Source organism: Natator depressus, chromosome 24, assembly GCF_965152275.1.
Source record: "Natator depressus isolate rNatDep1 chromosome 24, rNatDep2.hap1, whole genome shotgun sequence".
In the NCBI taxonomy this organism is placed as follows: Eukaryota; Metazoa; Chordata; order Testudines; family Cheloniidae; genus Natator; species Natator depressus.
The window spans coordinates 10690810-10716817 of NC_134257.1; the positions used below are offsets into that span (position 1 = coordinate 10690810).

Sequence of the window (26008 nt, forward strand, 5' to 3'; positions counted from 1 at the left end):
CAACGCAGACCCTCCCCCTGGGATCCTAGGAGGAGGCTAAAGGCATTCCCGCCCAGCAGGCTGCAGGACAAGCAGGGGCTGTGGGGCTGAGCAGCAAATCCAACTTTCAAGGAAAAAGCAAGTCTTTTTTTTTTTTTTCCAAGTTTGTTAAAATCGTGCCACACCCTGAAGGGCTGGCGCCCCTGGGGAGACTGGTGGGGGCAGAAATGCAGGGGCTGGTGAGAAGAGGGAGATTGGAGAAAGAAGGGTACAGGCACTCCTTGCTGCCCCCCAGCACAGGGCAGGCTGGGGAAGCAGCTGGTTACAACAAGTCTGACACAGCTGCAACAAACACAATATTATCTCTGCATGTGACGCCCTGGAGCGGCTTTATCTCAGCATCAGTTTCCAGAGCTCGGAGGAAATGCCCATCTGCAGCCAGAGGCATTTGCACGAGTTTGCAGCCCTCCGAGTCCTCTAGGTGTGCAGGGCGCTCGCCCGCACGGCCCTGGAATGGTCAATCCATCCGCAGCCGCAGGCACCAGCATCTCGGCTTCTAAAAAGGGGAACCAGCCCTCAGGACTGCAAACGTGCCATGAACATAACCGGCGCAGCCACATCTGATGGGAGCGCTACCCCAGGGTCCCCCTCTCCCACCCCGCCCCAGTTTATGAACAGAGTCAGGGCAGTAACTGAACCTCATGGCTCCCACCCCCTGCCCCCAAGAGCCGGGTACCCACACTGGGACTGAGACCAGCCCCAGGAGTTTCACAGGAGCCAGCTCAAACCAGAGCAGCAAGTCAGCCAAGGCCTGCAGCTGGCGTTTGCTGGTTGGGAGCCCCAGGCACCCCACACTGGTGTCCAGGGGATTTAATCCAGCCTGAATCTAGCCCAGTGCTGGAATGGCCCCGGGAGCTCCTGCCCAGGGCCCAGCTGTAAGCCCCCTCCCCACTCTTCTACTGCCCCCAGCTGTGCCACGGATGCATCTCCACAGTGCGTGGCCCAGCCGAGGGGGCCAGGAGCTGATAAAAGGGAGTAAAGCAGGATTCCACCCTTCAGCCCTAGAGGATTGCAGCCCCCAGGGGACAATTGAATTGTTAGCCCCCCGCCCCCTCACACGCCTTCTCTGACACATGGCATAATAATGAAATGCCGCCTGGGAAGGGGAAGGAAGGGCCCCGACCATGAGTCACCATCAGCACAGCCAGTTCCCAGTGTTACCAGGACAGGGAGTTGCAGGCTCAGGTCCTTCTACTGCCCCAGCACCGGGCAGTGGCATGCCAGCCAGGGGCCCTCAGATGACCCTGGGATGAGGATTTTACCTTCCAGATACCAGGCAGAGGAATGGCTTGAGAGCTCCTGGGGGGAGTGGTGTAGGGTGGCTTGGGGGCTCTCCCACAAGGCCCTGGCTAAGGTGTTGAACCTATAACAAAGGGCTCATCTTTCTCACCTGTGTCTCACTGCAGTGCACCAAGTGCAGGTGTCTTCGTTATCATCCCACCACAATCCTGCCCCTTGCATTTGCCAGCTGCCTGGCACCAGCTCTCCAGCCAGGACCACACCTGACAGCTGGCAATGAGCCACAACGCAGCCCATCCCTCTGCCCACACGCAGCTGGCCACCTGATCAGGTCACCTCGTAAGTGCTGATCTTACCCCAGGAAGGTTGAGTGTCCTTCCCCTCTCCCTCAGGCAGGTTTCCCAGCCCCTAAATCATTCCTGCAGCTCTCTCCTGAGCCCTTTCTAAGCTGGCACCAGCCTGTTGGCAGCATGGGCCTCAGCCCTGCACACAGGATGAAGCAAGTAGCGACTTCTGCCGTATCCAGAAGCGATACCACCTCCCTACTCCCGTCTCTACCTGCGAGGAGTGCAGCAGCTCTCGCAGCACCCTGGGAGCTCATCTTCAGCTGGTTCCCCACCTCCTTTCCACTATCGCCCATTCCAACCCAGCTTCCCTTTGCCTCTGCGTGGCCCACGCTGTGTTCCTATCTGCACGGCCTTGGACGCGGATCGCTCCAACCCAAGCAAGGGATCCAGCCGGTGCTGTGTACGGCACCTGGCGCAGGTTACTGCTCCACCACTGCAGGGCAGCTGCCGGTCGTACCAGCACTGATTGTGTGTTTTATTTTCCTACAGCCCATCACCTGAGATACCAAACCCCATGGGGCCGAGAACAGAGCCCTGCAGGACCATGCTAGAGCTAACCCCTGGTGTGATGCACCCTCACCTGCAAGTAACATCTCTCAGTGACCAGCCCCCAGCCCATGGCTACAGTGACCGTGCAGCGTTCACATTTGAACCAGGATGCCAAGAGGGACTACGTCAAAGTCCATTACAACCTCCTCCTCTTAGACAAGGGCTTTGATGTCAGAACACAGCAGCGCTGCGGGCAGGACTGTTGGCGAGGAGCCGGGCTGTGCACCGGCCAGAGGCAAGAGCTGCTTGGGCTGCCACTAACGTGCCAGACGTTACAGGCCGGGATAGGCTGGAGGAAGAGTATTGGAGGGGCGGGGGGAAACGAGCGTTCCCTCAAGACCCGCCAACACCCCTTGCTCCAGCTGGGGCTGCAGGGCAGCTTGCCTCCATCAGGAGGGGAGGGCCCTGGGCAAGGGGACGCAGGGACCAGAGGCTGCGCCGGGGGATTCAGAACAAGGTGGGGGTGGGGAGAACGTGCCTAGAAGAGCCAGGACCGAGGCTGCAGTCTCAGCCCACAGGGGGAACAGCTGCTCCTCGTCCACAGCAACAGGAAGCTGGTGGGGGAAGAGCCCATTTCACCCGGCCCAGAGCAAATTGCGTTATGACCGGGATCCCCCTGACATACATATACACTCACCACATCCCCCGGCTCCCCAGCGTTCAGATAGTGGGGGTAGGAAGCACAGGAGGTGAGAGGTTTAAGAGGAAACTTGAGGGCTAGAGCAGGGGGCAAGGTGCAGGGGGTGAGGAGGGACACCAGGGGGACAGCCGCACTGGAGCTGTGACCCGGGTGAAAGGAGGCTGCCCACCCCGTGTCAAAGCAGCCACCCCCCCTCCCCACGCCGCACCAGCAAGCTGCCTGCAGCTCCAGCCATGGGGGAAGAAGGCGATTCCTCATTCAGTTTCAGTTTAAGAACCAAACCGCAGCAGGCTGCAGAGAGAGCTTTATTCGTGCAGCCCCATGCACGGAGAGCAGCCAGTGCACACAGATGTGCGTGCACACACACACACACGGCATGACGTCCGGCTCAGACAGGCACCATGCACATGGGCAGGGAGCAGAGGTCGATGCACCAGGGCTCGCAGACAGCCGCCCGCAGGCCCAGCAGCTCATCTGTCCACCTCCCCGAAGACGATGTCCTGCGTGCCTGCCGAGGAGAGGGGCTGTTAGATGGGGCAGGGCAGAGACTCCTCTTGGCACCCAGCAAGGCAAAACCAGCCCTCCTGGCCCCAGGCACAAGGCCCCTTGCCCCACGCCAAGCCCCTTCTTCGGGGGTCACGCAGGATGGGCATGGGAGCAGCGCCAGGGCATTGCTGGGGGTTTAGGGCCCGTCACGCAGTTCTGCCAGCCTTGCTTTGGCCAGAGGAGCTCTCGCCGGCCCCCCCCACCAGCAGCCAGGGAGCCAACAGCACCCCTGCAGCAGCCAAACTCCCTCAAGCCCCCTGCAGGGGAGCTGGGGCACCCAGCACACCAGCAGGCACTGCCCTACTGGCTCAAGAGGAGCCAGGATGCCAGGGGGCACGGTGCTTGGAGTCAGCAGGGCTGTGCCAGGCCCAGAGCACCCTAAATCTGGCTCCCTGCTTAGCCCTGGCATCTCAGGAAGGCTCCTCCCAACCAGCTGGCACCCACACGCCTGCCCAGCAATGCCAGCCACTCTGGATCACCGGCCCCCTCTCCTCTCTGCTGCTCGCTGCCCGCACCACCTCCCTCTCCCTCCCCCACACTGTGCCCGTTGCCCTGGAGCCCCAGCACCCAACATACCGATGATGGCCACCACGTCTGCCAGCATGTGGCCCCTCGACATCTTATCCAGGCCAGCCTAGGGGGGAGAGAGCCAGCAAGTGAGGAGCAGCCGGACCCAGGCCAGCTGGCTCCATTACCCAGAGCCCCCAGCCAGTGCAGAGCTACACAAGTGCTGCCAGCTGGACCCCTGCCCACGCAGCAGCCTCCCAGAGCAGTCTGCCTGCAGAGCGGGGCAGGAGCCCGGAGCCCGCTGGCCCTGCGAGCTGCTGCCTCCCAGCTGAAATGGCCGCTTTCCGTTCTGGTTTCCCTCGGGGCCCCGCAAAGCAGCCGGGGCAAGGGCTCTGGAGACAGGCCAGCAAGGCTCCGGAACAGCCCTTCCCCCAAGGAAGACACACCCTTGTGCCAGCACTTGGGATGCAACAGCCTGGCCAGGCCCTGGAATTACCCTGCAGGGAACAATCCTGTGCTGGGGGTGGGGGGCACCTCCCCCTGGCAGACAGGCAACCAGGCAACTGTCTGGAAGTGCAGAGCTACACAGCCCAAGCTGCTGTGGTCAGGACAATCACTGGCCAGGCTGCCATGAGGCCAGGAAACCCAGGCCAACCCGTCTCATCTCACGAGTTGGGCTGGGGCGGGGGGGCTCCTTTTCCTTTCTCACTTAGCCCCCCCACCTACTCCCCCAGTGCCATGGTGGGCAACTGGGGTCAGCGCTGACTCCCACGGAACAGCGCCCCCTAATGAGCTCCCCAGCACAGTGCTGGGGCCTGTGCTGGCTTAGAGAGAAGAGACCTCCACTGAGCCACCCGGGTTGCTCCTGGGAAGCCTCCCATGCCCAGCCCACTCAGCTTGTGGAGCTACGAGCTGTGGGCACGTAGAACTGATCAATGAAATTGTTTTTAATTGTTCACTTTATTAACATAACTTCATAAGTAAAGTTCTATGAATGAAACTACATTCATTCATAAACCAGGTACCCCAATAACTGGCTAATTGAGTTTCAATTTCAATCTAACTGCTGCGTAAATCACTGAAACTTGCACTGCTTCAACATTGTAACTTCTGTTCCCTGTCTGCCATTCCTTCCACTTGTCCATGGTGTAACCCAAACTCCATTTTAACTTGTCCCAAACTCCATTTTAAAATGCTCACTTCATTTTCGCAAAACCCTGCTGTAATCTGATTCGTGTAGTTTAGATGTGTGAATGAGGGATGTGTGGATGATGGAATCAAGCTCCAGCCCCAGCCCGTCCTGATGAAATAAAGTGTAAACACCAGCGGCTGAAGATGCAGACAACAGCCCTGACAAAGTAAGAGGAGTCCACCCTCAAAAGAAGAGAGCAAAAGTACAATTGAAGGAACATCAAAGCCAGGTCCCAGGCTGAAAGTCATGTCTGCAATTGACGGGTGATCAATCACACCGGACCCAGAGGCAGCGTGACACAGCAAGACCTATAGACTCTGGATCCAAACTCAACCCTACAAAAAGGATGGGTGAGAGGGAAGACTTTGGAGAGTAACATTCCGCTGCCAACATGGAAGGGCATCGGTGCATGCCCCACAGAGACCCAGCCCTTCCTTGTGCCTGGCTTTCCTGGCCAGTTAGCCGCCACAAGCTCCGAACCCAAGCCACGAACTCGAGCTACATTCAGGACTGGTAACTATCTAGCAGCTGCAGAACATTTGGTGTGTACGTGTGTGTACATAGGTATTAGTTATTGGTCTTAAATCCAATTGTGTTGTTATAACAAACATGACATCTCAAGCGCACTGTTTTTGCGTAGGTCCTACAAAAACAGCAGTTACAATTGGCCCCTTTCTCAAGCATCCTGCTTTAGAAGCTGCAGGGCAGCACCACACTGTGACCCGGCCCAGCAGGAACACCAGGCTGCTGGGCTGAGTCCCTGAATGGAAGCACCTTCCCCAGAGCAGAGTTTCTGGGCCAAGCCCGCAGTATATGAAAATTCACCAGGCGAGTGTGTTCTGAGCTTGAGCCATGTGTGTGTGTCAACAGCACCCTCGCCTCCAGCTGGCACCCAGGATGGGTGCTCCGGCCTCCCCTACAGCCACTGCCTGGGGCGTGTCCCTACCGGCCTCCCCAGCCCCACCGACAGCCACCACCTCTCATGGCAGGTGGGACTGGGCCTGCACAGGTAGGTCCTGAATCTCAACCCTAGGCTGGGACCCGGCGTTTCTTGCTCCTCAGCCAAGAGCAGATCAGGCTGCGCAGGACTCCGGTGATCAGCGCCCCTCAGCCCAGGAGCCCTAGGTCGCAGCCCGTACTGGCCTCACCCCCATGTGGGCCCAGCTACCCTGCACAGCAACGGGGCCCAGTGAGCACTGCCCCCCAGAGCCAGGCTGGAGCTGCTCAGCAACAGACCCAGATCTGCAGGTTGAACCTGGCCAGCAGCACCACTAGCCCCGGGCTGGCCCCACGCCCAATGCAGCCCCTTGGCGGGCTGAGCTTGGCTGCCCGCACTTCCCTTTTCTGTGCCACGTGCCTTAGCAGCAGCTCGGGGCCCAGAATAACCCCACAGCTCAGCGCAGGGGAAGCCATCCACAAGGATGGGCAGAGCTCAGATGGTGCTGGGCACCTAGCGCCGAGTCACTGCTCACAGGGGCTCCCCGTGCAACATGGGGAGCCATAGAGTCCCACAGATCCATAAAGCGACATGCCCAGGACTGCCTCTGCAGCACCCCTAAAGTGAGAAACCCCACCCCCTCCCACAGACTGCCCCCGCGGCACCCCTAAAGCGAGACACCCCACCCCCTCCCCCAGACTGCCCCCACGGCACACCTAGGGGGCGGGATAGCCCAGTGGTTTGAGCATTGGCCTGCTAAACCCAGGGTTGTGAGTTCAATCCTTGAGGGGGCCCTTTAGGGATCTGGGGCAAAAATTGGGGATTGGTCCTGCTTTGAGCAGGGGGTTGAACTAGATGACCTCCTGAGGTCCCTTCCAACCCTGATATTCTATGATTCTAAAGCGAGACACGCCCAGGACTGTCCTTGCGGTGCCCTTAAGTGAGGCACCCGATCCCCTTCCCCCCCCAGATTGTGCCCGCAGCACCCCTAGAGCGAGAACCCCATCCCATCCACCAGACTGTCCCCACAGCACCCCTAAAGCGAGAACCCCCCCCTTTCCAGACTGCCCCGGCAGCCCCCATCCCCAGGGAATCTCTTACCAGGTGAGCGAAGCCGGGCGCCTTGATCTTGCAGCGGTAGGGGCGGCTGCTGCCGTCGGAGACCAGGTAGACGCCGAACTCGCCCTGCAGGACGGAGTAGGGAGTTGGCCACGCAGGCAGAGGCTCTGCAGCCCTCACAGCCAGATGGCTGCGCCGGGCAGAGGTGCCCAAGGTGGGGTGGCATCTGGTGCCCTCCTCCCACAGGGCCTCCCCCTGCACCTGCTGGGTCGGGCGATGCAAGCCTGTCCCAGCTGCAGCATGAGAGGGGGGCAGGGGAGTCCACATGGGCACAAGGCAGCTGGCACAAAGGATTCTGGGACACATCTAAACCCAGCAGCTCATCACATAACTAAGCAGAACCAGCGAGTCATGCTGGGCAAAGGGGCAGGAGCCCCATGCCAGAGGGGTGCGTCTTGGGCTGGGCCTGTCAGTGAGCTACTGGCACAGCCCCAGGACCCCATCTGCAGCCTACACCCACAGCTGCCCCAGAGACGTTCCTGGGAATCCGACCCTCCCCTCCCCGGGGCAGAGGGCGCCGATGAAATGTCACCAGTGCAATTGCCAGCCAGTAACGACACACTCCTGCTGTCCTCTAGTGCCAGCCCATTCCCCCGGGCAGTGCCAGCAGTGGCCAGCCAGGCTCCCGCTGACTGGCGGGGGCAGCAGCTCTAATGCACCCCCAGCCGTCCGGACGTGGCTGCAGGAGCTCAGACATCTCCCATGGTTTGTGATGGCACCGGAACATGCCCCTGCCCCCATAGCCAGGGCTACACTAGGGCACAGCCAAGGGGGCCATGACTCCGCTGCCCTGTGAGGGAGGAGAGAGCCCAGGGAAAAGGGCTGTACACCCTGCCGACAGAGTACCTTGGGGGCTTCGATGGCTGTGTACGTGGCTCCGGGTGGCACCTGGTAGCCCTCTGTGTACAGCTTGAAGTGGTGGATCAGCGACTCCATGGAGGTCTGTGCAGAAGGGAATTCAGAGCGTCAGACAGGTGACCTGGACCGCCCCAGCCCTCAGCTACAGACGCAGCAATATACGGAGAAAACATTTCCACGGGTCCTTGCCCCAGCATGGACACACACCCCCAGCAGGAAGGACAGGCAGCACCGGACAGGCCTGGGACTGGAGCCAGGGCTCTGCCACTGACTCATGGCACAACACTAGCCCAGTCACTTTGCTTCTCTGCAACTTGCTTCCTCTCCTCCAGAAACACGGCTGCCGAGATTCCCCAGCCCTGCGAGGGGCACGGACACTGCCGTGCGTATCACTACTCACTACCCAGCAGCTCTGGGCAGGAAGTGACCAGGAATGCAGTTCCCAGGCCTGGGTGCGGGACCAGCACTGCTCCTTCTCCATCCCCAGGAGCCCAGTCTTTAGTGACAAGGGGTCAGGGCCCCCATCTTGGGTCCCATCCGGGCAAAGACATTTCTTCCCCTGTGGGCGACAGCTCCCCTGACCTGCCCCCATCCCAGAGATGGCAACTGTGTTACCAGGGGCCCCCAACTGAAGGCAGTTTCCATCTGGATTGTGAGTATTGCGGTAGGACGAGAGCAGCCCCGTCGCTGCACAGAGTGAGAGGCCCCATGCTGAACACACACAGCAGACTCAGGGTGAAAAAAGGAAGGGCCATTCTCCCCCTTTCGCAGATAGGGAAACTGAGGCAGTCTGAGGGCTAGCGACAGCCCAGATCACCCAGGTCTCCCAGGTTGAGTGCTGGTCACAAGCCCATCTTCCTTCTCATCCTCATCAGTGACTCATATTGTGGCAGCACCTGAGAGCCAAGCCCAGCCCCTGATGTGCCAGGTGCTGGACAACTTCGAATCTGATAGCCAAACAGCCCTCTCATTTGCTTGCTCTCCCAGCACCCACAGGGCTCAGCGCTCCATAGCGAAGCGGAGTCACACTACAGGACAAAGGGAAACCAGAATCGCCCATGGCCAGCTGCTGCCGGTGGCTTGCAGCCGTCTTCACTCACCCAGCCAGAGATCCAGGCAGCTGTCACGCCGTGGGGCTGCTGGCCCACTCCCCTTCCAAAGGAACCCCCCTCAGAGAAAGGCACGAGAGAGCAGCACCGGTGTTCTCCAGCTGGGCTGCAGCCCTGTGCCCCCTCCCATGAGGCCAGCGCTGTGCCCACAGGAGGGAAGTGTCACAGCTGAGCCTAGAAGCCAGGCGTCCTGACTCCTCAGGGCATCCACCCACCCCAAAGGCAGGAGCCCTGCCCCGCAGTCCCCTGCTCAGACATGAGCCCCTCCTCCCCGAGGCTGTCACAGACGTGTGTTCCCTCCCCGAGAGTCGAGGCCCCAGGAGCAGGAGGCCCCGCGTTCCTTTACCTTCATCTCGGATCTCTTGGGAGGAGAGACTTTGGCATCATCCACTTTGATCTCCCCCTCGGGCATCTTGTTGAGAGACTGCAGGATGATGCGGAGTGACTGGCGCATCTCCTCCACCCGGCACAGGTACCTGCCGGGGCGGAATCAGGCTTAGCCCGGGCAATTCCAGCCTGCCGGGGGCCAGGCAGCAGGACTGACTGGAACCCTGGGCACCGCACAGAGGAGGGTGCTTGGCTTGAGCCACACACAGCCTGGCAGGCGATGCCCAGCCCTGCTGGACTCTCGATGGAACGGACGCTCTGGGCCCCATCGGCCCGCAAAGGGAGCTGCTGTCACGTGGCTCAGGCCACAGAGACAGCAGAACGGATAGATGCCTCAGGGGGAAAGGAGTGAGCCTGAGAATGGTCCCTGTGCTGCAAGGGCAGCCTCTGGGCGTGTCCCTGAGCAATGAGCACCTCCCACGGGACACGGCCCTCCCAGGTTTAGCCCCCACCCGTAGAACTCAGCATGGGACACGGCTCTACCCATGGTCAGCCCCTCATCCCCAGACAGCTCACCACAGCACACGGCCCTCCCTGGCGTCAGTCTCCCCTCCCTGGAGGGCTCACCATGGGACATGGCCCTCCCCAGAGCAAACCACCACCCCACACGTGGAAGGCACCTGTCATAGCAGTCACCCCGTGATCCAATTGGAACATCAAACTCCACCTGGTCGTACACGTCATAGGGCTGGGTTTTGCGAAGATCCCACTGGATTCCAGAGCCACGGAGCATCACCCCACTGGGAAGGGCAGAGAGGGAAGGGTTAGCCGAGCAGCGGGACCCAGGCTGTCTCTCCACCCCATCCGGGATCCTTGCCTGGCAGTGGCCAGCCCCAGACACGGCGGACAAAAGCGTAACCCTTCCAGGGGGCCATTCCCAAATCCGCCACCCAGAGGAAGTTTCTACCTTAGCCTGGGCACTTGGCATCAGCCTGGTAAGAGCTTCCGACGCTGATTAAGCCCCACCCTGCCAGGCCGCTATTAGCCCATCATTGCTAGGGAAACTGAGGAACAGCAAGGGGCCAGGGGCAGAGTCAGGTACAGATCTCAGGACTCTGCTCGCCTGGGTCTAGTCACTAGATGGCGCTGCCGAAGGGAAAACCACCAGCAAGGTATACCGCGGCAGTAGTGAGGCATCCACCTCCTTTGTCCCCAGCCAGCTGCCCGGCTCTCTGCACATTGGGGGAGAGGGGTGAGGGGGGGCTCCAACACACTGAGGCCAGGCCTCCTCTCCAGGGGACTCTCCACAACAGGAGCTAGCACCCAAGTGGCCCAGCAGAGCCCCGCCTCGCAGCCTCAGCACAGAGCCAGCTGAATGGGCCCCAGACGCAGCCCCCTATCACCTCTAGGGGCGCTTCTGACACTCCTCATGCTGTATCTACTCCAGGGCACCCGGGGGGAAGCCCGAAGCAGCCCCAACGACCGCTTCCCTCCCAGACCACAGGCATCTCCTCAAGCGCATGCACTGGGGTCTCTCGCTGCTTTCGACACCACTGACAACCGTCCACTGACAAACCATCAAGGCCGGACCATAGGGGAGGGGACAGAGCGTACAGACCTCATCGTCCCGGGATGCTCCCACCCCCATTCCAGCCTGCATTACAACACGTTGCCCTGGGCAAGGACCGTACCTAAAACCGTAATTGAGAGCCTCCTCTGCGGTTATGACTCCAATGTCAACCGTGCGATTCTTCCAGATCCGATTGTTAGTGAGCATCTGCCAGGGGACAGGGAGTGAGCACAGGGAAACGCCACCCGGCGCTCATTCCGAACACTCAGCCTGGCTGCTCGCAGGCACATGTACGATACAGCACCCAAGCACCTGGAGGCATTTCACCCCACATATACACCCTCCCCATCGCTGGAATGCGGCTAGCTCTGGAGTGGAACACAGCAAGTGTTAACAGACCATGTTCACTTCACACTCTGTACCTCCCTCAATTTCCCCTGCAGTTGGAGATGGGATTCTGCTTTTCCCACTCTTGATGGTGATGTAATCACAGGAGGTTTGACCTTGCCTAGGACACCAGAATCAACACCTTGACTAAGGAAGAGTGCCATAAGGTCGTCAATGACCACAAATTACCTAAGAGATGATCAAGCGGAGCAGCCCAGCCGCCAGGTTATAGCATCTCCACACACAGTGGGGCCTGCTAAGTATTTAGCTCTGCCATCAGCCTCTCTGCCCCCAGACACACACAGATTTCTTCTCCCCTGTAAAAGCATACCCCACCCCGTGCTCCCTTTGTGGCTGTATTAGCTACTCACTACAAGGAAACCTTGTCTGGACTGACTGAGCAGCGCATTGGGGGCTGGATCAGTCAACACAGACCTGGCAGAGGGTGCAGGGGCCAATCCTACACTGGCCTGACCCAGGGTGGGAGAGGGGATGGAATGCACAAAACCCTTCTCAAACCTTAAGACATGCGGACTCCTGGGGCTGGAGGGGAATTGGGGGGTGCGGGGGGGGGGGGGGAAGAGACACAGAGGATTCCAACGTTCCCAGGTCCCAAGCAGGCACCCCTGGCGCTCCCTGGGGAACAGCAGGGGCTGACTGCAGAGAACAATTCCATCCCCAATTCACAGGGCAACTCATCCTGGGAGCCACACCTCTTCCAACTCGTCAATCCGGATGGAGAAGTTCTTGGTGAACTCGTAAATATCATCCATCAGCCCCAAGGGCAGGTCCTGTAGGGGGTTAGCACAGGCAGAATCCGAGTGACACACACAAGTTTGGAGAACTCAGGGGATCTCTCAGCACCTAAGGAGCGGGGGCCCTGGGGCTGCTGCCATAGCCGAGAGGTGCTGACGAGGTCCCAGTCACTCCCCCGCTTCCTACCACCCCAGCCTAGAGCCCCACTTCTATTCAAAACCAAAACTGGCCTTCACAAGAGGCCTTGGCCTGACCAGCCACAGATCCTATGACACTAGTTTATGGGGGGAGTTGAAGGACCCGACTCCCCCAGCCCGGGGCCATGGGCGTGAAACACTCAGCTCCAAGAGTCTCATTTTGCCATCTTGCCTGAGCACTGAGCATCTCCAGCTGGCTGCCTTACAGTCCCTCCATGGTGGGGTGAGGTGATCTTCCCTCGGGGGCCTCTCTCTCAGGGGGCAGAAGGGGGACGCAGCCCCTCCCTGAATGGAGCTCCTGGCAGTGGAAAGGGCTGGCAAGAAGCCCTCCCGAGAGGCCAGCGTTGCAGGGCTCTCAGCAGCCGGGACTGGACCGGGACTCAGCAGAGACGGGGCTTCCCTCGAGCCCCAGGCTTTAGGGTGCCACTGCAGGAAGTGCCACTACTGAAGAAAGGGGGAGGCGCTTGGGTGCCCATGCCCAATCCAGCACAAGCTCCTTCTGCGGCTCCGCCCATCCCAGCTCCCCCGAGCAGCTGCAGGCAGGAGGCTGGGAGAGGGCACCATGGTCCACAGACAAGGGCCTGGGGCCATACCCAGACCTCATGCTGTAGCGGCCAACCAGGCCTCCCCACGCTGAGCGCATGGGGTCAGAGGGAGGCGGACGCAGCTCTGTATGGACCGGGCCAGCGAAGCGCTAGAGGAGAGCTGCATGCCACTGGCTGTACCTGGTGCACCCCGCCTGGCCGGACGTAGGCCGCATGCATCCGGGCCCCGGAGACCCGCTCGTAGAACTCAAACATCTGCAGGGGACAGAAAGGGCACTGCTCACCCACACGCCCAGCACCCCGCGCCCACCAGGCACCGAGCATGAGCAAACCAGGTTGGCCGGCCAGACTTAAAGTGCCCCCCCGCCCCCCCCAGCCCTGGGGTGATCCCGGCCCTGCAGGATGCATCCCACGGAGCACCCCAGAGATACTGTTCCCAGGGACATGGGGAACAGCCAACGGCTCTCCCTGCCAACGCCCTGGCATGGACTGGTCACACCCTGGAAGGACCCCATTCCAGGGCCTCTTCAGTGAACTAGGAAGCACCAGCGTGTTCCACAGAAGGGGGAAAGGAGTCCGTCTCTCCAAGGCTGCCAGCTGAGCCCCAGCCAGCGCCAAGCAGGGCCAGGCAGCAGAGCCGCCCGGGGAAGCACCGTAGCGGAGAAAGACAAAGCAGGATACATGGGGCCTGTGCAATTTACCCCTGGCCTTTGGCACAGAGTTGCTTAGCACTGGGCTGGGCTGGGCTGCAGAATCCTCAGCAATGGCTGAGCTAGCAGCTGATTCATGGGCAGCGCCGTCTGACTCAGGCTGCTGTCAGCACGCGCCTTGGGCCGAGGGGGAATTCCTCCCTGGGCCAGTCACTCCACTCCATATGTGGGGCCTTTGGCTCTGCCTGGGACTGAGCTCCAGGGGTCCCCGGTGACACTGGGCACTACCTTCCCTGGCTGGGCCAGGGAAATCTCCTTAGACAGCACTGGCCCATTAGCTGCATTTCGGGGCTAGGCACTGGCTGAGGAGACATGTGCCGTGGCCCATTTGCAGAGACAGGATGCTGGAGAAGAGGGGCCACCAACTTGTTGGCTTCTGGCTGCCCTGTCCTTCTCCCGTGATGGAGCTGCTGGCTCCAGTTAGAGACAGCTGTGGGGTTTACCTTCTCTCTTTCCTCAAACATCCAGAAGAAGGGGGTCATGGCCCCGATGTCCAGAGCGTGGGTAGTGAGAGCCATGATGTGATTCAGAAGCCGCGTAATCTCCCCAAAGAGAACTGGGGGGGGGGGCAGGAGAGAGGGGGAGAAGAGAGAGCCCCAATCAGAGAGAGACGGGCAAACAGAGCAGCATACACCTGACAGACACAGGTGGAAAGGGGCAGGCGGAGCAGCATGTGCCCAACAACACACAGACGGGCAGAGCAGTGTGCACCTCTCTCTCTCTCTCTCTCACTCACACACACACACACACACACACACACACACAGGGGAGGGGGAGGACCGGGCAGCGTGCATCCGACACACCCGTGCACACGGGGAAGGGGCAGTGCCAGCCATGGGCTAAACCCTTCACGGGCCCAGGGCAGATCTGTCTTTAGGAAAGACGCAGCAGCAGGAGGTAGGTGCCCAGCCCATTGCAGCAGGAAGCCTGCCTTTTTTTCCCTCCCTCTCCCTCGTGTCCTCTTCTGGCCTAATTCAGAACAGCACCAATGGGCTCTGAGGGGCTGGGCACCGGGTGATGTGGGAGCAGGGGTGCAGTATGAAGGGAAGAATTTCGCCCCAGCTCAGAGGGGAGCCCAGAGGCTTCTCCCCCCCGAACCTGCACTCCTGACGCCCACCAGAGGGAGAGAAAATGCCAGGGAACCCCAGGGCAGTGTTGGGCATGGGACCCCCAGTTGTTAAAATAGCCTCGAGTGTCTTGCTCCCTCAGTGCATTATGGGTGATTGGCTCTGGCCAGAAGCGCCAGGGCATAAGCCAGCTACTGACTGAAAGGGGCCTGGCAACTCCTATGCTCCTAGAAAGTGCCCAGCTGGCTACCTGGACAAACAAACGGGCATTGGCCTTGGAGACGCCCTGCCAGCGTGCCAGCTAGAAAGCACAGGACAGGTATGGTAGGGAGGGGCATACTGAGGAGGATTGGGGAGGAGCTGACTGTCTTTGGGACCCGCCTCCACAGAGCCAAGGCAACCAACGTGAGCTCAGGAAGGGGACGCAGGTCAAGAGGAGGGGATCACTCACCTCGGATCCACTGAGCCCTCAGGGGCGGAGTGATGTTTAGCAGCTTCTCCACCGCCAGGGAGTAGGCCTGTTCATTGCACATCATGGACACGTAGTCGAGACGATCGAAATACGGCAAAGCCTGCGGCAGAGAACAGCCTGCAAACGCCTGTCTGGCACTCGCTAACCCTGCACTCGGCAGGACCACTGCCTGCAGACACAGCCTGGCACTGGGAGCACGCCAACCCTCGTGGGGCCAGTTACAAAGCGGGGATCCCTTCACCCACCCCTGAGCAAAGGAACCGCACGCAGTACCACTGCCCAGAGGAGAGGAGGAGCCTAGCAGCCAGCTAGAATTGCAGGGACACTGGGGCATTCTGGCCTCCCTGAGATGAGATCAGACAACAGCACTTGAGTCAGCACCCCGGCCTCGCAAAATACGCAGAGCACCACCAGCAGACAGGACTCAATTTCACAGCTCGACGAAAGGCAGCCTGGTGCCTTGGGCACTGCTTCAGCGCTGAGAGGGGAGAGCACCCCCTGTGGATTCACCATCGCCAGGGCTAGCAGGGAGTCGTCCACCCAAGGACTGACAAGACCCAACTCTGCTTAGCCACAAGACCTGGCACAATCAAAGTAACATACATGCAGGCCTGCCACCCTGGGAGCCTGAGAGCAGCCCCACTGTGCACAGGGAGGAGCCCAGCCTAAAGCCTACATCACTGGTCCCCAAACTTTTCCTCTCACACACCCCCTTACGAGTAATAGAATGTATTCGCACCCCGCATTGCCCCGAACCAGGAGCAGACCTGGCGGCCAACAGCGGGGCCCAGGAGCTGGGCCGCAGAGCCAGGGCCACAGCTGCAGCCAGGGCTGGAGCAGAGCTGGGGGAAGAGTGGGGCTGGGTGGCACTTCCTTCCTGCCCCCTTGTGGGGGCTGGTGTGGGCCCCACCGTGCACACACCCCTGGACATTGTTCCATGTCCCCCTACAGGGGCGCGACCCACAGTTTGAGAACCGCTGGCCTAGACAGTTGGAAATTCTCATGGCACGTGTACCCCTCTACATGAACGTGTAATTCCTTTGTTGAGATGAGAACCAAAGTACGTGGTTTTGTACCGAGATCAGCATGAGGGGCTGGAAAGCCCCGGTGCAGGTCTCCCTCAGCCTTAATCTCCAAGGCCAAAGCAGCACTGCAGTGAGGAACGCCTGCTCCCCGCAGAAGCCAAACATTTCACAGTCCAAAGGAAGTTACAGTCCAACAAATGACTACAACTCCCAGAAGGCTTTGCTCTCCACATTCTACAACTTCCTCCTCTTCACTTACAAGTCAATAGCCACAGCGACCTGCCGAGCTTGGAGCAGAGGAAAGTTCCTGCCCGCCACCGAACCCTGAACTGCCTGCAAGGCCCATATGAACAGCCTTCCAAGGCTGGTGCCTGGAGCTAGGGGGTCGGATCACAGAGCTGAGTCTCCACAGGGCGTGCACGGACACGGCTCGCACACCTAGGCAGCGGCACTCGGATTGCTGTCACTCGGGCAGGCAGTCGGCATCCCTGGCACGGTACAGCTGGCGGCTGACCCTCTCCTCTGGACCAGGCGACCGCTGCAGGTAAAGCGGGGGAATTGGTGCTATGGAAGCCACGCAGATTCAGTGCTGCCGACGACTGACCAGGGCTCTGCGCTGTGAAGCAGGAGGAGCTCCGCGAACGTGGATGCACCAGTGAGATCTGAATCCATCCCTCCCGCCCCCAGCTGCTGGCCTAGCCCCAGACAGAGCTGTACCGCACACGCTCCCTGTGCTTCTACAACAGTAGCATGCAGAGGAAGAGAACTATCAGATCATCTCCACCCCCAGCGTTCTGCCCAGCTCAGCCTCTGGGCGGCCCCGGGATGCCAGCTGTGCTCGGTCCCCTCCACCTGCTCTGCCAGAGCAGAAGCAGCTCGTCCTTGGCACACGTCACCCTCCTGGTCTCCGCAAAGAACAGAGCAGAGCCTGCCTTAGGGGATCTCCTTTACCACAGGGCTGAATGGTGATTATCCCTCGTGTACAAGCAGGGAAACTGAGACACAGAGGTATGCAGTGACCTGCCCAAGGAGTCAGTGACAGAACCAGGATCCTGACCCTCATATCTTCCTCTAGCCCTCAAACACCCCCTCCGAACAGCACTGAGTCAGCATATGAGGACCTGAAAGCAAAACAGAACAGGCTGGCATGAGGGAAGCACCAGCCCCCAGCAAACTGAACAGGGAAGCGAAACTTGGCATGTCTCTCCATGGACGTAGGCGCCCCTCTCCCGCCCAGAGCCTGGCTCAAACACTGGCTAACGCTGATGAGCTGAACAGCGCCCCCAGAGCAAGTCGCCAGCCCAACAGGCCTTCACCATTCACACCTTTTGCTGTCCACCCCCAGCGGGCTGCCTCCCTGCTCCGACGGAGGGGAGCGCTGCTTCCCCGTTGCTCAACGCTCGCCCTGGTCCTGCCCCCGCTCTGTGGGCAAACTGGCAGCATGTTCCCGCCTGCCTCCCCCACAATTTACAGGGCACGAATAGGGACTCGCTCACTGGGAATTGCCTGCCTCCGAAGGCCAGCCAGGCATTACACTGTGCGCTGCTACAGCCAGCTTGGGCCGCCAAGGGAGCATGTCACTAAGCTGCTCTGCCTTGGCTGCGAGCCCCGAGTACGTCCAGAGTGCTCTGGCACCCATAACTCTGCCTGGCTCCCACCCCATGTTTACTGGGCTGGATTACTTCAAGTGCTGATTCCCCGGCAGCTAAAAAGGTTACATCAGATCTGGACAGTAAATCAAGGGAGCTCCATTTACGAGGTCCTAATGCAAAGTCTGGCAGGCCGCTCCATCTTCCCAGCTTCCTCGGAGGCTGCTGACGTCTCTTGTTAAACAAGACACACACACGTGCGCGCTTTTTGTCCTGCTTGTGTCACCCCTTGTTCTTTACTCCAAGGGGCAGGACCTTGTCGTTCCCTACCACCGCCCTGCCCACAGCGCCTGAGGGTCCCAAAGCGTTTTACAAATGGGAATCAGAGTCCATGACCCCAGGTCAGATAAGGCAGTACTTCCCCTTACAGAGAGGGAAACGGACTTGCCCCACAGTGAGCAAACTGGGACTGGAACCCAGGAGTCCTGGCTGCCGCTCACCTACCCAAACCACTGGACAACACGGTCTCTCTTTAAAGAGAGACGCTCTACTCCCTGCTGCTTCCCCCTGCTCCCCAAGACACCCCCCAAATACAGACTAGACAGCCATGGGAGTTCACCCCTGCTGCTGAAAGGGTCAGGTCACTCTGCAGTATGGCAAGGCAGACTGCCTCCAGGGGCCTCCACCGGCCTGCCAGGTGGGGCTAGGTTGGAATGCACTAGGGCAGCTGGGACAGCATTGCTGACTGCAGGGTAGGGCTGTGGGGCAGAAGAGCAGGGAACCCCAAAGCCCTGATTTGGCCCCCACCTCTTCCTGGGGCAGAGAGAACTTGACACTCACATGCAAGAGGTTAAAGGCCTGAGACAATCCTCCCTTTGGGACATCAGTTGTTTCCAGAATCACAATCCGGGCTGGCACAGAGGATGGGGCAGGCAGGGAGCAAGCACAGGAAGTAGCTGAACCCCTGGGGTCCCATTATGTAGCCACTTCGGGGAATTCCCAGGGACTAAAGTGGGAGCTGGGCTTGCAGGATTGGGCCCTCGAGGAGCAGCAGGCCTGGGTGCAAAAGCCCTTGGAGCACTGCGGGAGTGCACTAGGCTGAGAGCAACAGGCTGATGGAGCCGACCACACTGCTGCCCTGGGATTGGGGTGTCCAGGCAGGGACCCAGGGATCACAGCCCCCCACCCCCGTGGTTACCTGGAGATAGGTCTTGTACTCGATGAGTTTCTCTGTGCCACGGTGCAGCAAGCCGACGTGGGGGTCACATTTCTTCACGGTCTCTCCGCTCAGCTCCATGACCAGCCGCAGGACCCCATGGGCGGCTGGGTGCTGGGGCCCGAAGTTCAGCGTCAGGTTGGAGACTTTCTTCTCTGCCGGAGGGTCCTTGTCTGCTCAGGCATGGGGAGAGCAAGAGAGGCCGTGAGATGGCAGATCACTCCAAGGAGATGCACGGCCCTCCTGCCCCACTGCACTGGAAAGGCTGAGCAGGACGAGACCTTGGGGATGGAAGGGAATTCAGGCCCCAAGGCGCATGCCCCACGGCTGGGCAGCCCTATTCCACCCCTCCTGGCCAGTGCGATTCCCGCCACTTCCCTTGCAAACTGAGGAGCGGAACCACAGGCCGAGGAGCAGACGTGTCCAGCAGTTCAGCCTTGCAGAGCACTGGGCTTGTCTGTGGGAGTTGCCGCCCCACGCCTGTTGCTCTCCGGCCTCCCTGCTTCTCTCACATTATGCAGGGGGTTCATTTGCTCTCTAGCTGGCCCAAGTGAGTGCACCCCACCATTCGCTGTGCCCAGCGCAAGCTAAAGAGCAGCGAGCACCCCACGAGTCTAGAGGCTGGGAGTGCCCGGCTGTGGTGAGGAGGGAGAGCAGGAGCGAAGGGCGCAAGCTGGCTCTTGGCACAGAAGCTCAGCACTTGCCTTGGAGGGGCCACCCAGGAGGAAGCCTCATCTGGGCCAAACTGTCCCAAACTTGGTCTCTGCCCAGCAGGGGAGAGGGAGGAAAATCTTGCAGGCGTCTCATGAAAAAAATTGACTACATTTCCCCTCTCTGCACGCCTCCTGGGGCTGCTGAAGTGGGAGAATTCCCAACATGGTCCTTGGGGGCTTTCCTCTTCCAGCTTGAGTCATTTCCCCTTTGCAGATAGCTCGAGAAGAGTCTCTTTAGCTCAGGTTTCTCTTGGACACTCGTGACCCGAATGCACCGCCCCTTGGAGACGGAGGATAAACTCCGGGGACAATCACAACAGTCAAAGTAACGGAGCTCAGTGAAGCCAGTTGGAGTCGCTGTAGCATTCACACATCGTGGAATTTCACCAGCTCACTGGCAGAGCCCCAACGATGGGTTAAAGGCCCCGGGCAGCCCCACAGTGACTCAGCACAGGGAACCTCATGTATGGGGTTCCCACAACGGCAGGCCTAGAGCTGCTCACCTGGACACACAGCACTAAACCACAGTAACTCCCCCCCACCTCCCAAACACACCTGAAGAGCAGCAAACTGCTAAGGACAACTCCACAGCCACGCAGCCCACCCAGCTCCTCCCCAAATACCCTCCCCCAACAATGTCTCACACAGAACAAGCATTTGCCTCTTTCTTCCTTCGGCTGCCAAGACCAGAGCATTCACAGGAGGGGAGCATGCCCCTTAATGCATTCTGCATGGGGAGAGAAATCCCTTCCTGACCCCTGTAGCAGTCAGCTTACACCATGACACACTAGTCAGCTGTCCTTCGACAAATATTATAGGTCATACATTAGGCTGCCTATGATTGATTTTCAATCCATCGGCAGCATGTCTCAGTGTCCGGAAAGACAGCGAATGCATTCACAGGTCCGTCTGCCTGCTACTGGGACCTTTGGCTTAAAGGGACAGGCCAGCTAAAAATCCCAGTCAGTACTTCACACAAAACGCATTTTCCTTGTAACTAGCAGCAGCATAAATTACAGCAGTGCTTCCCAAACTGCGGCTCGTAAACCCCTGGGGGTTCGCGAAATATTACAGGGGGTTCTCGGGAAAAAATTTCCTAATGGCAGACAGAGTTGTCGCTAGGGTCCCTGGGCAGCACGGGTCCAGCAGCCCAGAGACTCTGGACTTCCAATAGCTAAGCAGATCAAAGCAAACATATCTATCACACTGAGGAGATTTAAACTTCAAGACTCCTTATAAGAAATGGAAAGGAAGGTAGATATTTTTTGCTGTTTTTAAATTTAACTAGGCAGCTAGTATTGTTTTGAAAATTCTTATGAAGAACAAGTTTAAGCTTTGTTGTAATGTGCGTTGTTTGCCTGGACTGCTCAAGACCTGAATGCTTGTGTAGGGGGAACTCTTTGAGTTGGCTTCTTAAATATCTTCATGCTGTTTCACCTCTGATACTCCCTGATGAAACATAGGAGCCTTGTCTTATAACAGGCTTACTCAAAGTAATACAAGCTACGAAAGTGAGATCTTCGAAGAGTGTTGCTGTTTTCATAATGTAATAAAAATACTGTAATGATCATAATAATTAATAAATAGTGTGTAATAAGCATGTCAAAAACAAATTTTATATTTCAAAAGATCACTGCTTTTATCATTTATACTCAGATAAAGGAGAAAAACCGTGGACATATTCATTTTTAGAAGGGGGTTCGCGAGACTTGACATTTTAGTGAAAGGGGTTCACAGGATGTTAAAGTTTGGAAACCACTGAATTATAGCAATGGGAAAGCTTCTATCCTGATTTCTTCCCACTGAGGCTCTCCCCCCACTTCCTGCGTTTGGGGTCTTATCTCACACGCAATGCACAAGGGTCGAGAGTTCCAGTGCAGCTGAGGTTTCAGAGTAGCAGCCGTTTTAGTCTCTATTCGCAAAAAGAAAAGGAGGACTTGTGGCACCTTAGAGACTAACCAATTTATTTGAGCATAAGCTTTCGTGAGCTACAGCTCACTTCATCGGATGTTTTATGGACTTTAAAACCAGAAACGACTATTCTGAACTTCTAGCCTGACCCTCATGGCACAAGCCAGAGAATTTCATTCCATGATTCCTGTGTCCAGCCCATATCTTGGGATGGAGCTACAAATCTCTGAAAGAAAATACCTTAAAGACTTCTCCTGACAGAGAATCCACCACACCCCTCGGTACATTGTTCCAGTGGCTACCTGCCCTCACCAATAAAGATGCGTGCCTTATTTGTAGTCTGAATTAGGCTACCTCTACACTAGAAACTTCAAAGCGCTCCCACGGCAGCGCTTTGAAGTGTGAGCATGGTCACGTGCGAGCGCTGGGAGACAGCTCTCCCAGCGCTCCTGGTAATCCACCTCCACGAGGGGAATAGCTCTGAGCGTGGCTCCCAGCACTTGGAGCCTGTCCACACTAGCGCTTTAAAGTGTTCAGACTTGCTGCGCTCAGGGGGGTGATTTTTCACCCCCCAGAGCCAGCAAGTTAGAGTGCTATAAAATGTAAGTGTAGACGAGCCCTTTAGTCTAGCTTCAGTTTCCAGCCACTGGATCAAATTATGCCTTTTTCTGGCAAACCAAAGAGCCATCTTTTATCAGAAACCTCTTCCCCAGGTAGCTGCCTGTAACTGAGCAAGTGACCCCTTAACCTTCTGTGGATAAACTAAACTTAATCAGACTGACCTTTTTTAAGTCTCTCAGGCAGGTTTGCCAGACAGCGAATCATTCCTGTGGCTCTTTTCTGAAACTCTTCCAATTTGTCAACAGTCTGAAGCACGGGCACCAGTATTACACACAGTACCCAGTAATGGTTGTTCCCCTGCTTATACAGCTAGAGGATCACATAAGCCCTCTTAGCTACTGCATCACACATCTCCCAGGATACGCATACACGCAATGCCCAACCGAACTAGAGCTGAGCACAAGTTTTTTTAACTAAGTTTTTTTTTGTTTTTTTTTTTGTTTTTTTTTGTGAGAATGCAGCTTCAGGTCAACTGAAACAATTTGTGATTCAAATCGATTTTTTCCCCCCAGCATGGCCAGCAAACCCACACATCAGTTATCCAAGCAGCTCTATTCCTACATCCTATTCAGAGTCACTGCACTCCAGGATACTGCCCCCCATCCTGTCAGCGTGACCTGCAGTTTTTGCTTGTGCTTAGCTGTGTTAAAACATAGGTTCAAATCAGCCCATCTTACATGGTGATCTCTAGCACTCTGTATAAGTGACCTGTCCCCATCATCACTTCATGCACAGAGCATTTGTGTTTGGGTTTCAGGTGCAACAAAATGATGTGTCAAATCCAAAATCTTGTTTCCACTTACATTAAAATAAAAGCCATGGGATCATTTCTATAAAAAGGGAGATGCTAATTTAAAAAAAAAATCTTTAAAGAAATAGATCTGGGTCTGTTTTTTTTAATCAGATCACCTTAAACTAAGGAAGCTCCCTCCATGCTGACCACATTTGTTTTCCCTCTATCTCAGCTTGGACAATGTAAGGTAATACGCTCCATGAAGATGCAGGGGTCCCTCTACACAGAGCTCACTACAGGATGGGGCCCAAGAAGGCCACTCAGCTGCAAGTCCAGCGATGTCCACGGAGGTGGGACTGCACACCCTAGCGGCAGGTTTGGTTCCAAACTTAAAACATGACAACCACCAATACAAGAGCATCCGCATGATGACAGTGCATTTAAGGGGGCAGGCGCCTTCGATAGAACTCACCATTCCAGGGAGGAGGCACCCACTTCTCAGTCTCCTTGGTGGGGTACATGACCGCACCTGCAAACTGCTGGGCCCACTCGACATCCGGCTGCCACTGCTTTGAGCCTCTGGACACAGAGATAAGGAAAGGGTGTCAAACACGGCAAGTTCATTCAACCTGCCTGACTCTAGTCTCAGATTCTGTGGGTTTTAAAGGGGTTGTTGCCAGGCAGATGGGGGAGGAAGGGAGAAGATGGGGATTGAAAGTGAGACTCTGTCTTGGCTGAGTGAGCTTCATCCTTGGGAATGCAGCGGTTTGGCAGCCCAGGAGCCTATTTCTCCATAGTTTGGGGAGCAGCAGTACAAGCTGCCCACACATTGCTCCCCACCAACCGCTCTCAAGTCCGATCAAGGGGGCCTGTCTAAGGATGAGGGGAGTTCAGTCTCCACGGCCCATTCAATCCTTGGTTTTGCTTCTCTGCCAAGGGGTCAGTTAGCATCCATGGGGTGGTGACTTTTGTGCCATGGATAGTCCTGCAGTGGAAGGAAGACAGCCTCTCCACTCATTTCATAAACCATCAAAGTCCAGACTTACGCTGGCAAGATTCGAAGAGGTAACCATGCAGAGAAAAGCTTCATGGCTCATTCCCAAGTGCCTGAGCTAGCTAGTCCCCCAGATCAAGTGTCATCAGCAAGGAAGTCTGAGGAAAACCTCAAACGTGCCTCAATGCGCAGTATGCCCACTCTGTCACAAGGGCACCGCGTACAACTGCCCCACAAGCTAGGGGGTTTGTATGACAGCCACCCAGTAGCCACACAGTGACAGGAACCAGTCAGGAGCATGGTAGTTTGTTTCCTGCAGGAGGCAAGTTTGCAGCAGCAGGAGTACCAAAGTGGACAGCCCCACAGCATACGCAGAGATCTATGGTAAGAACCAAGATCCAAGTACAGTGTCCTTACTAGGGGGCTGGAGAACAGGTCCCCATGTGAGGAGCTAGCAAAGCCCAGGGGGAGGGGGATGGGTCCCCGGGGAGAGCAGTGTCTCCAGGGAGGGGATGGCAATGCCCAGGAGGGTCCTGGGGGGGGCAAGGGAAGGGTCCCTGAGCAAGAGGAAGATCCCAAGACAACAGGAGGCAGGGGAGAGGTGCCAAAGAGGCAGAGGAGGATTCCCTGGGGAGGGCAGCAGGAGATCCCAGGGAAGGTGGGGTCCACACCAGGGGAGATGACAGTGTCCAGAGGATCCTGGGGGTGCAGAACATGGGAGAGGGGTCCCAAGGGAGAGGCAAGAGGCAGAGGAGGGATCCCCGAGGAATGGGTCATGGGGGCAGGCAAGGGCAAATCCGAGGGGAGAGATCTGGAGGGTGGGGTGCAGGAGGCAGGGAAGGGGTCCCGAGGGAAGGGGGGCTGCCGTGGGGGGGTGTGTGTTTGGAAATGCCCAGAAAGGTCCGGCGTGGGGGAGAAGGCAGGGGAGGGGTTCCCGGTGGGGAAGGGGGCAGGGTCCCTGGGGAGAGGGAAAGGATCACGAGGGGGGCAGAAGGGGAGATCCCAGGAGAGGGAGGAGAAGTCCCCGGGGGGGCGGGGGGAAGGCAGGAGAAGTCCTCGGGGGGAGGGTCGCGGGGGGGCAGGCGAAGTCCCCCAGGGGTGGCGGGGGGGCAGGCGAAGTCCCCCGGGGGGAGGGTCGCGGGGGGGCGGGGGATCCGGAGAGGGGGGATCGAGGGTGCGGGCAGGCTCCGGGCTGGGTCTCACCTGCTCGGCGGTGCCCCCAGCCGGAGCCCCGGAAGCCATGACCCTGAAGGTGCCCGCAGCCTCCGCAGAGCCCTGAGCGCCGCCATCTTCCCAGCGGCGCCGCGGCGAGCCGGGACAGAAGTACACGGCCGCCCTCTGCAGCTTCAACCCGGTAGGAAAGGCTGGCTGTGAGCCGCCATATTTAGTGAGGGCAAAGGAGGGCGTCTTCGAAATAGCCAGAAAACCGGGCCGACGCCGCCACCCTCTACAGCGCAGCTGGGCGCCATGTTTATTACGGGCAACATCCGGGTCACCAGCTCGAGTCCTTCTCCGTTGAGGGTGCCTCCATCTTTCCTATGGGTAATATCCGGGAGACTAGCCTGGCTTCACTGCCCATACAACCCGCCATGCGGAGTGAGGGTGGGACACCATCTTTACTTTGGGCACTGGCAGCCTCCCAGCTGGGTCTCCCTCCCAGTGGAGCGGCCTGAAGAGCCGCAGGAGCCATGCTGGATATGGGCATCCTGGGAGGGATGGGGGGACCTGGCCTGGCTCTATGATCAGTGCACCAGGGGGGGCCTTTCCTGGGGCTGGCCCCCAGGGCAGGGCCTGGGCAGCCACAGGCTGGGCCCAGCCCCCGAGTGCGGCTCCCCCAGAGCTGGGTGCTCAGTGGGAGGTGGATTTTGGGTCCCCTCCCATGGCCCCCCATAGCTCCCTGCCCCTCCTTCTGCAGAGCCCCCAGCCCCCCCTCCTCCTCTCAGCCCTGCTCCCCCCCCGCCCCGTCCGAGCTGCCTGCAGCCCTGAGTCACGGGGCAGCTGGTGTCAGGGATTCTGGGACACGTCCGTTCAAAGGCCCAATGGCACATGGCTATGCAGAACCAGAGCGCCATAGGGCTGGGCTTGGAGCTCAG

General features: G+C 58.4%; 1 protein-coding gene across 1 annotated transcript; it reads right to left on the reverse strand.

The window, feature by feature from the left end:
* Positions 1 to 3124: 3124 nt before the first annotated feature.
* Positions 3125 to 25274, reverse strand: NDUFS2 (NADH:ubiquinone oxidoreductase core subunit S2). The gene is made up of 14 exons (XM_074938400.1): positions 25119 to 25274; positions 23394 to 23500; positions 18926 to 19116; positions 15093 to 15213; positions 14018 to 14130; positions 13045 to 13119; positions 12080 to 12157; positions 11101 to 11186; positions 10090 to 10209; positions 9429 to 9558; positions 7962 to 8057; positions 7098 to 7181; positions 3937 to 3994; positions 3125 to 3322 (listed from the first exon to the last, which is right to left on the reverse strand). The coding sequence occupies exons 1-14, from the start codon at positions 25202 to 25204 to the stop codon at positions 3285 to 3287; spliced, it is 1383 nt and encodes a 460-aa protein (XP_074794501.1). The 5' UTR covers positions 25205 to 25274; the 3' UTR covers positions 3125 to 3284.
* Positions 25275 to 26008: the final 734 nt, after the last annotated feature.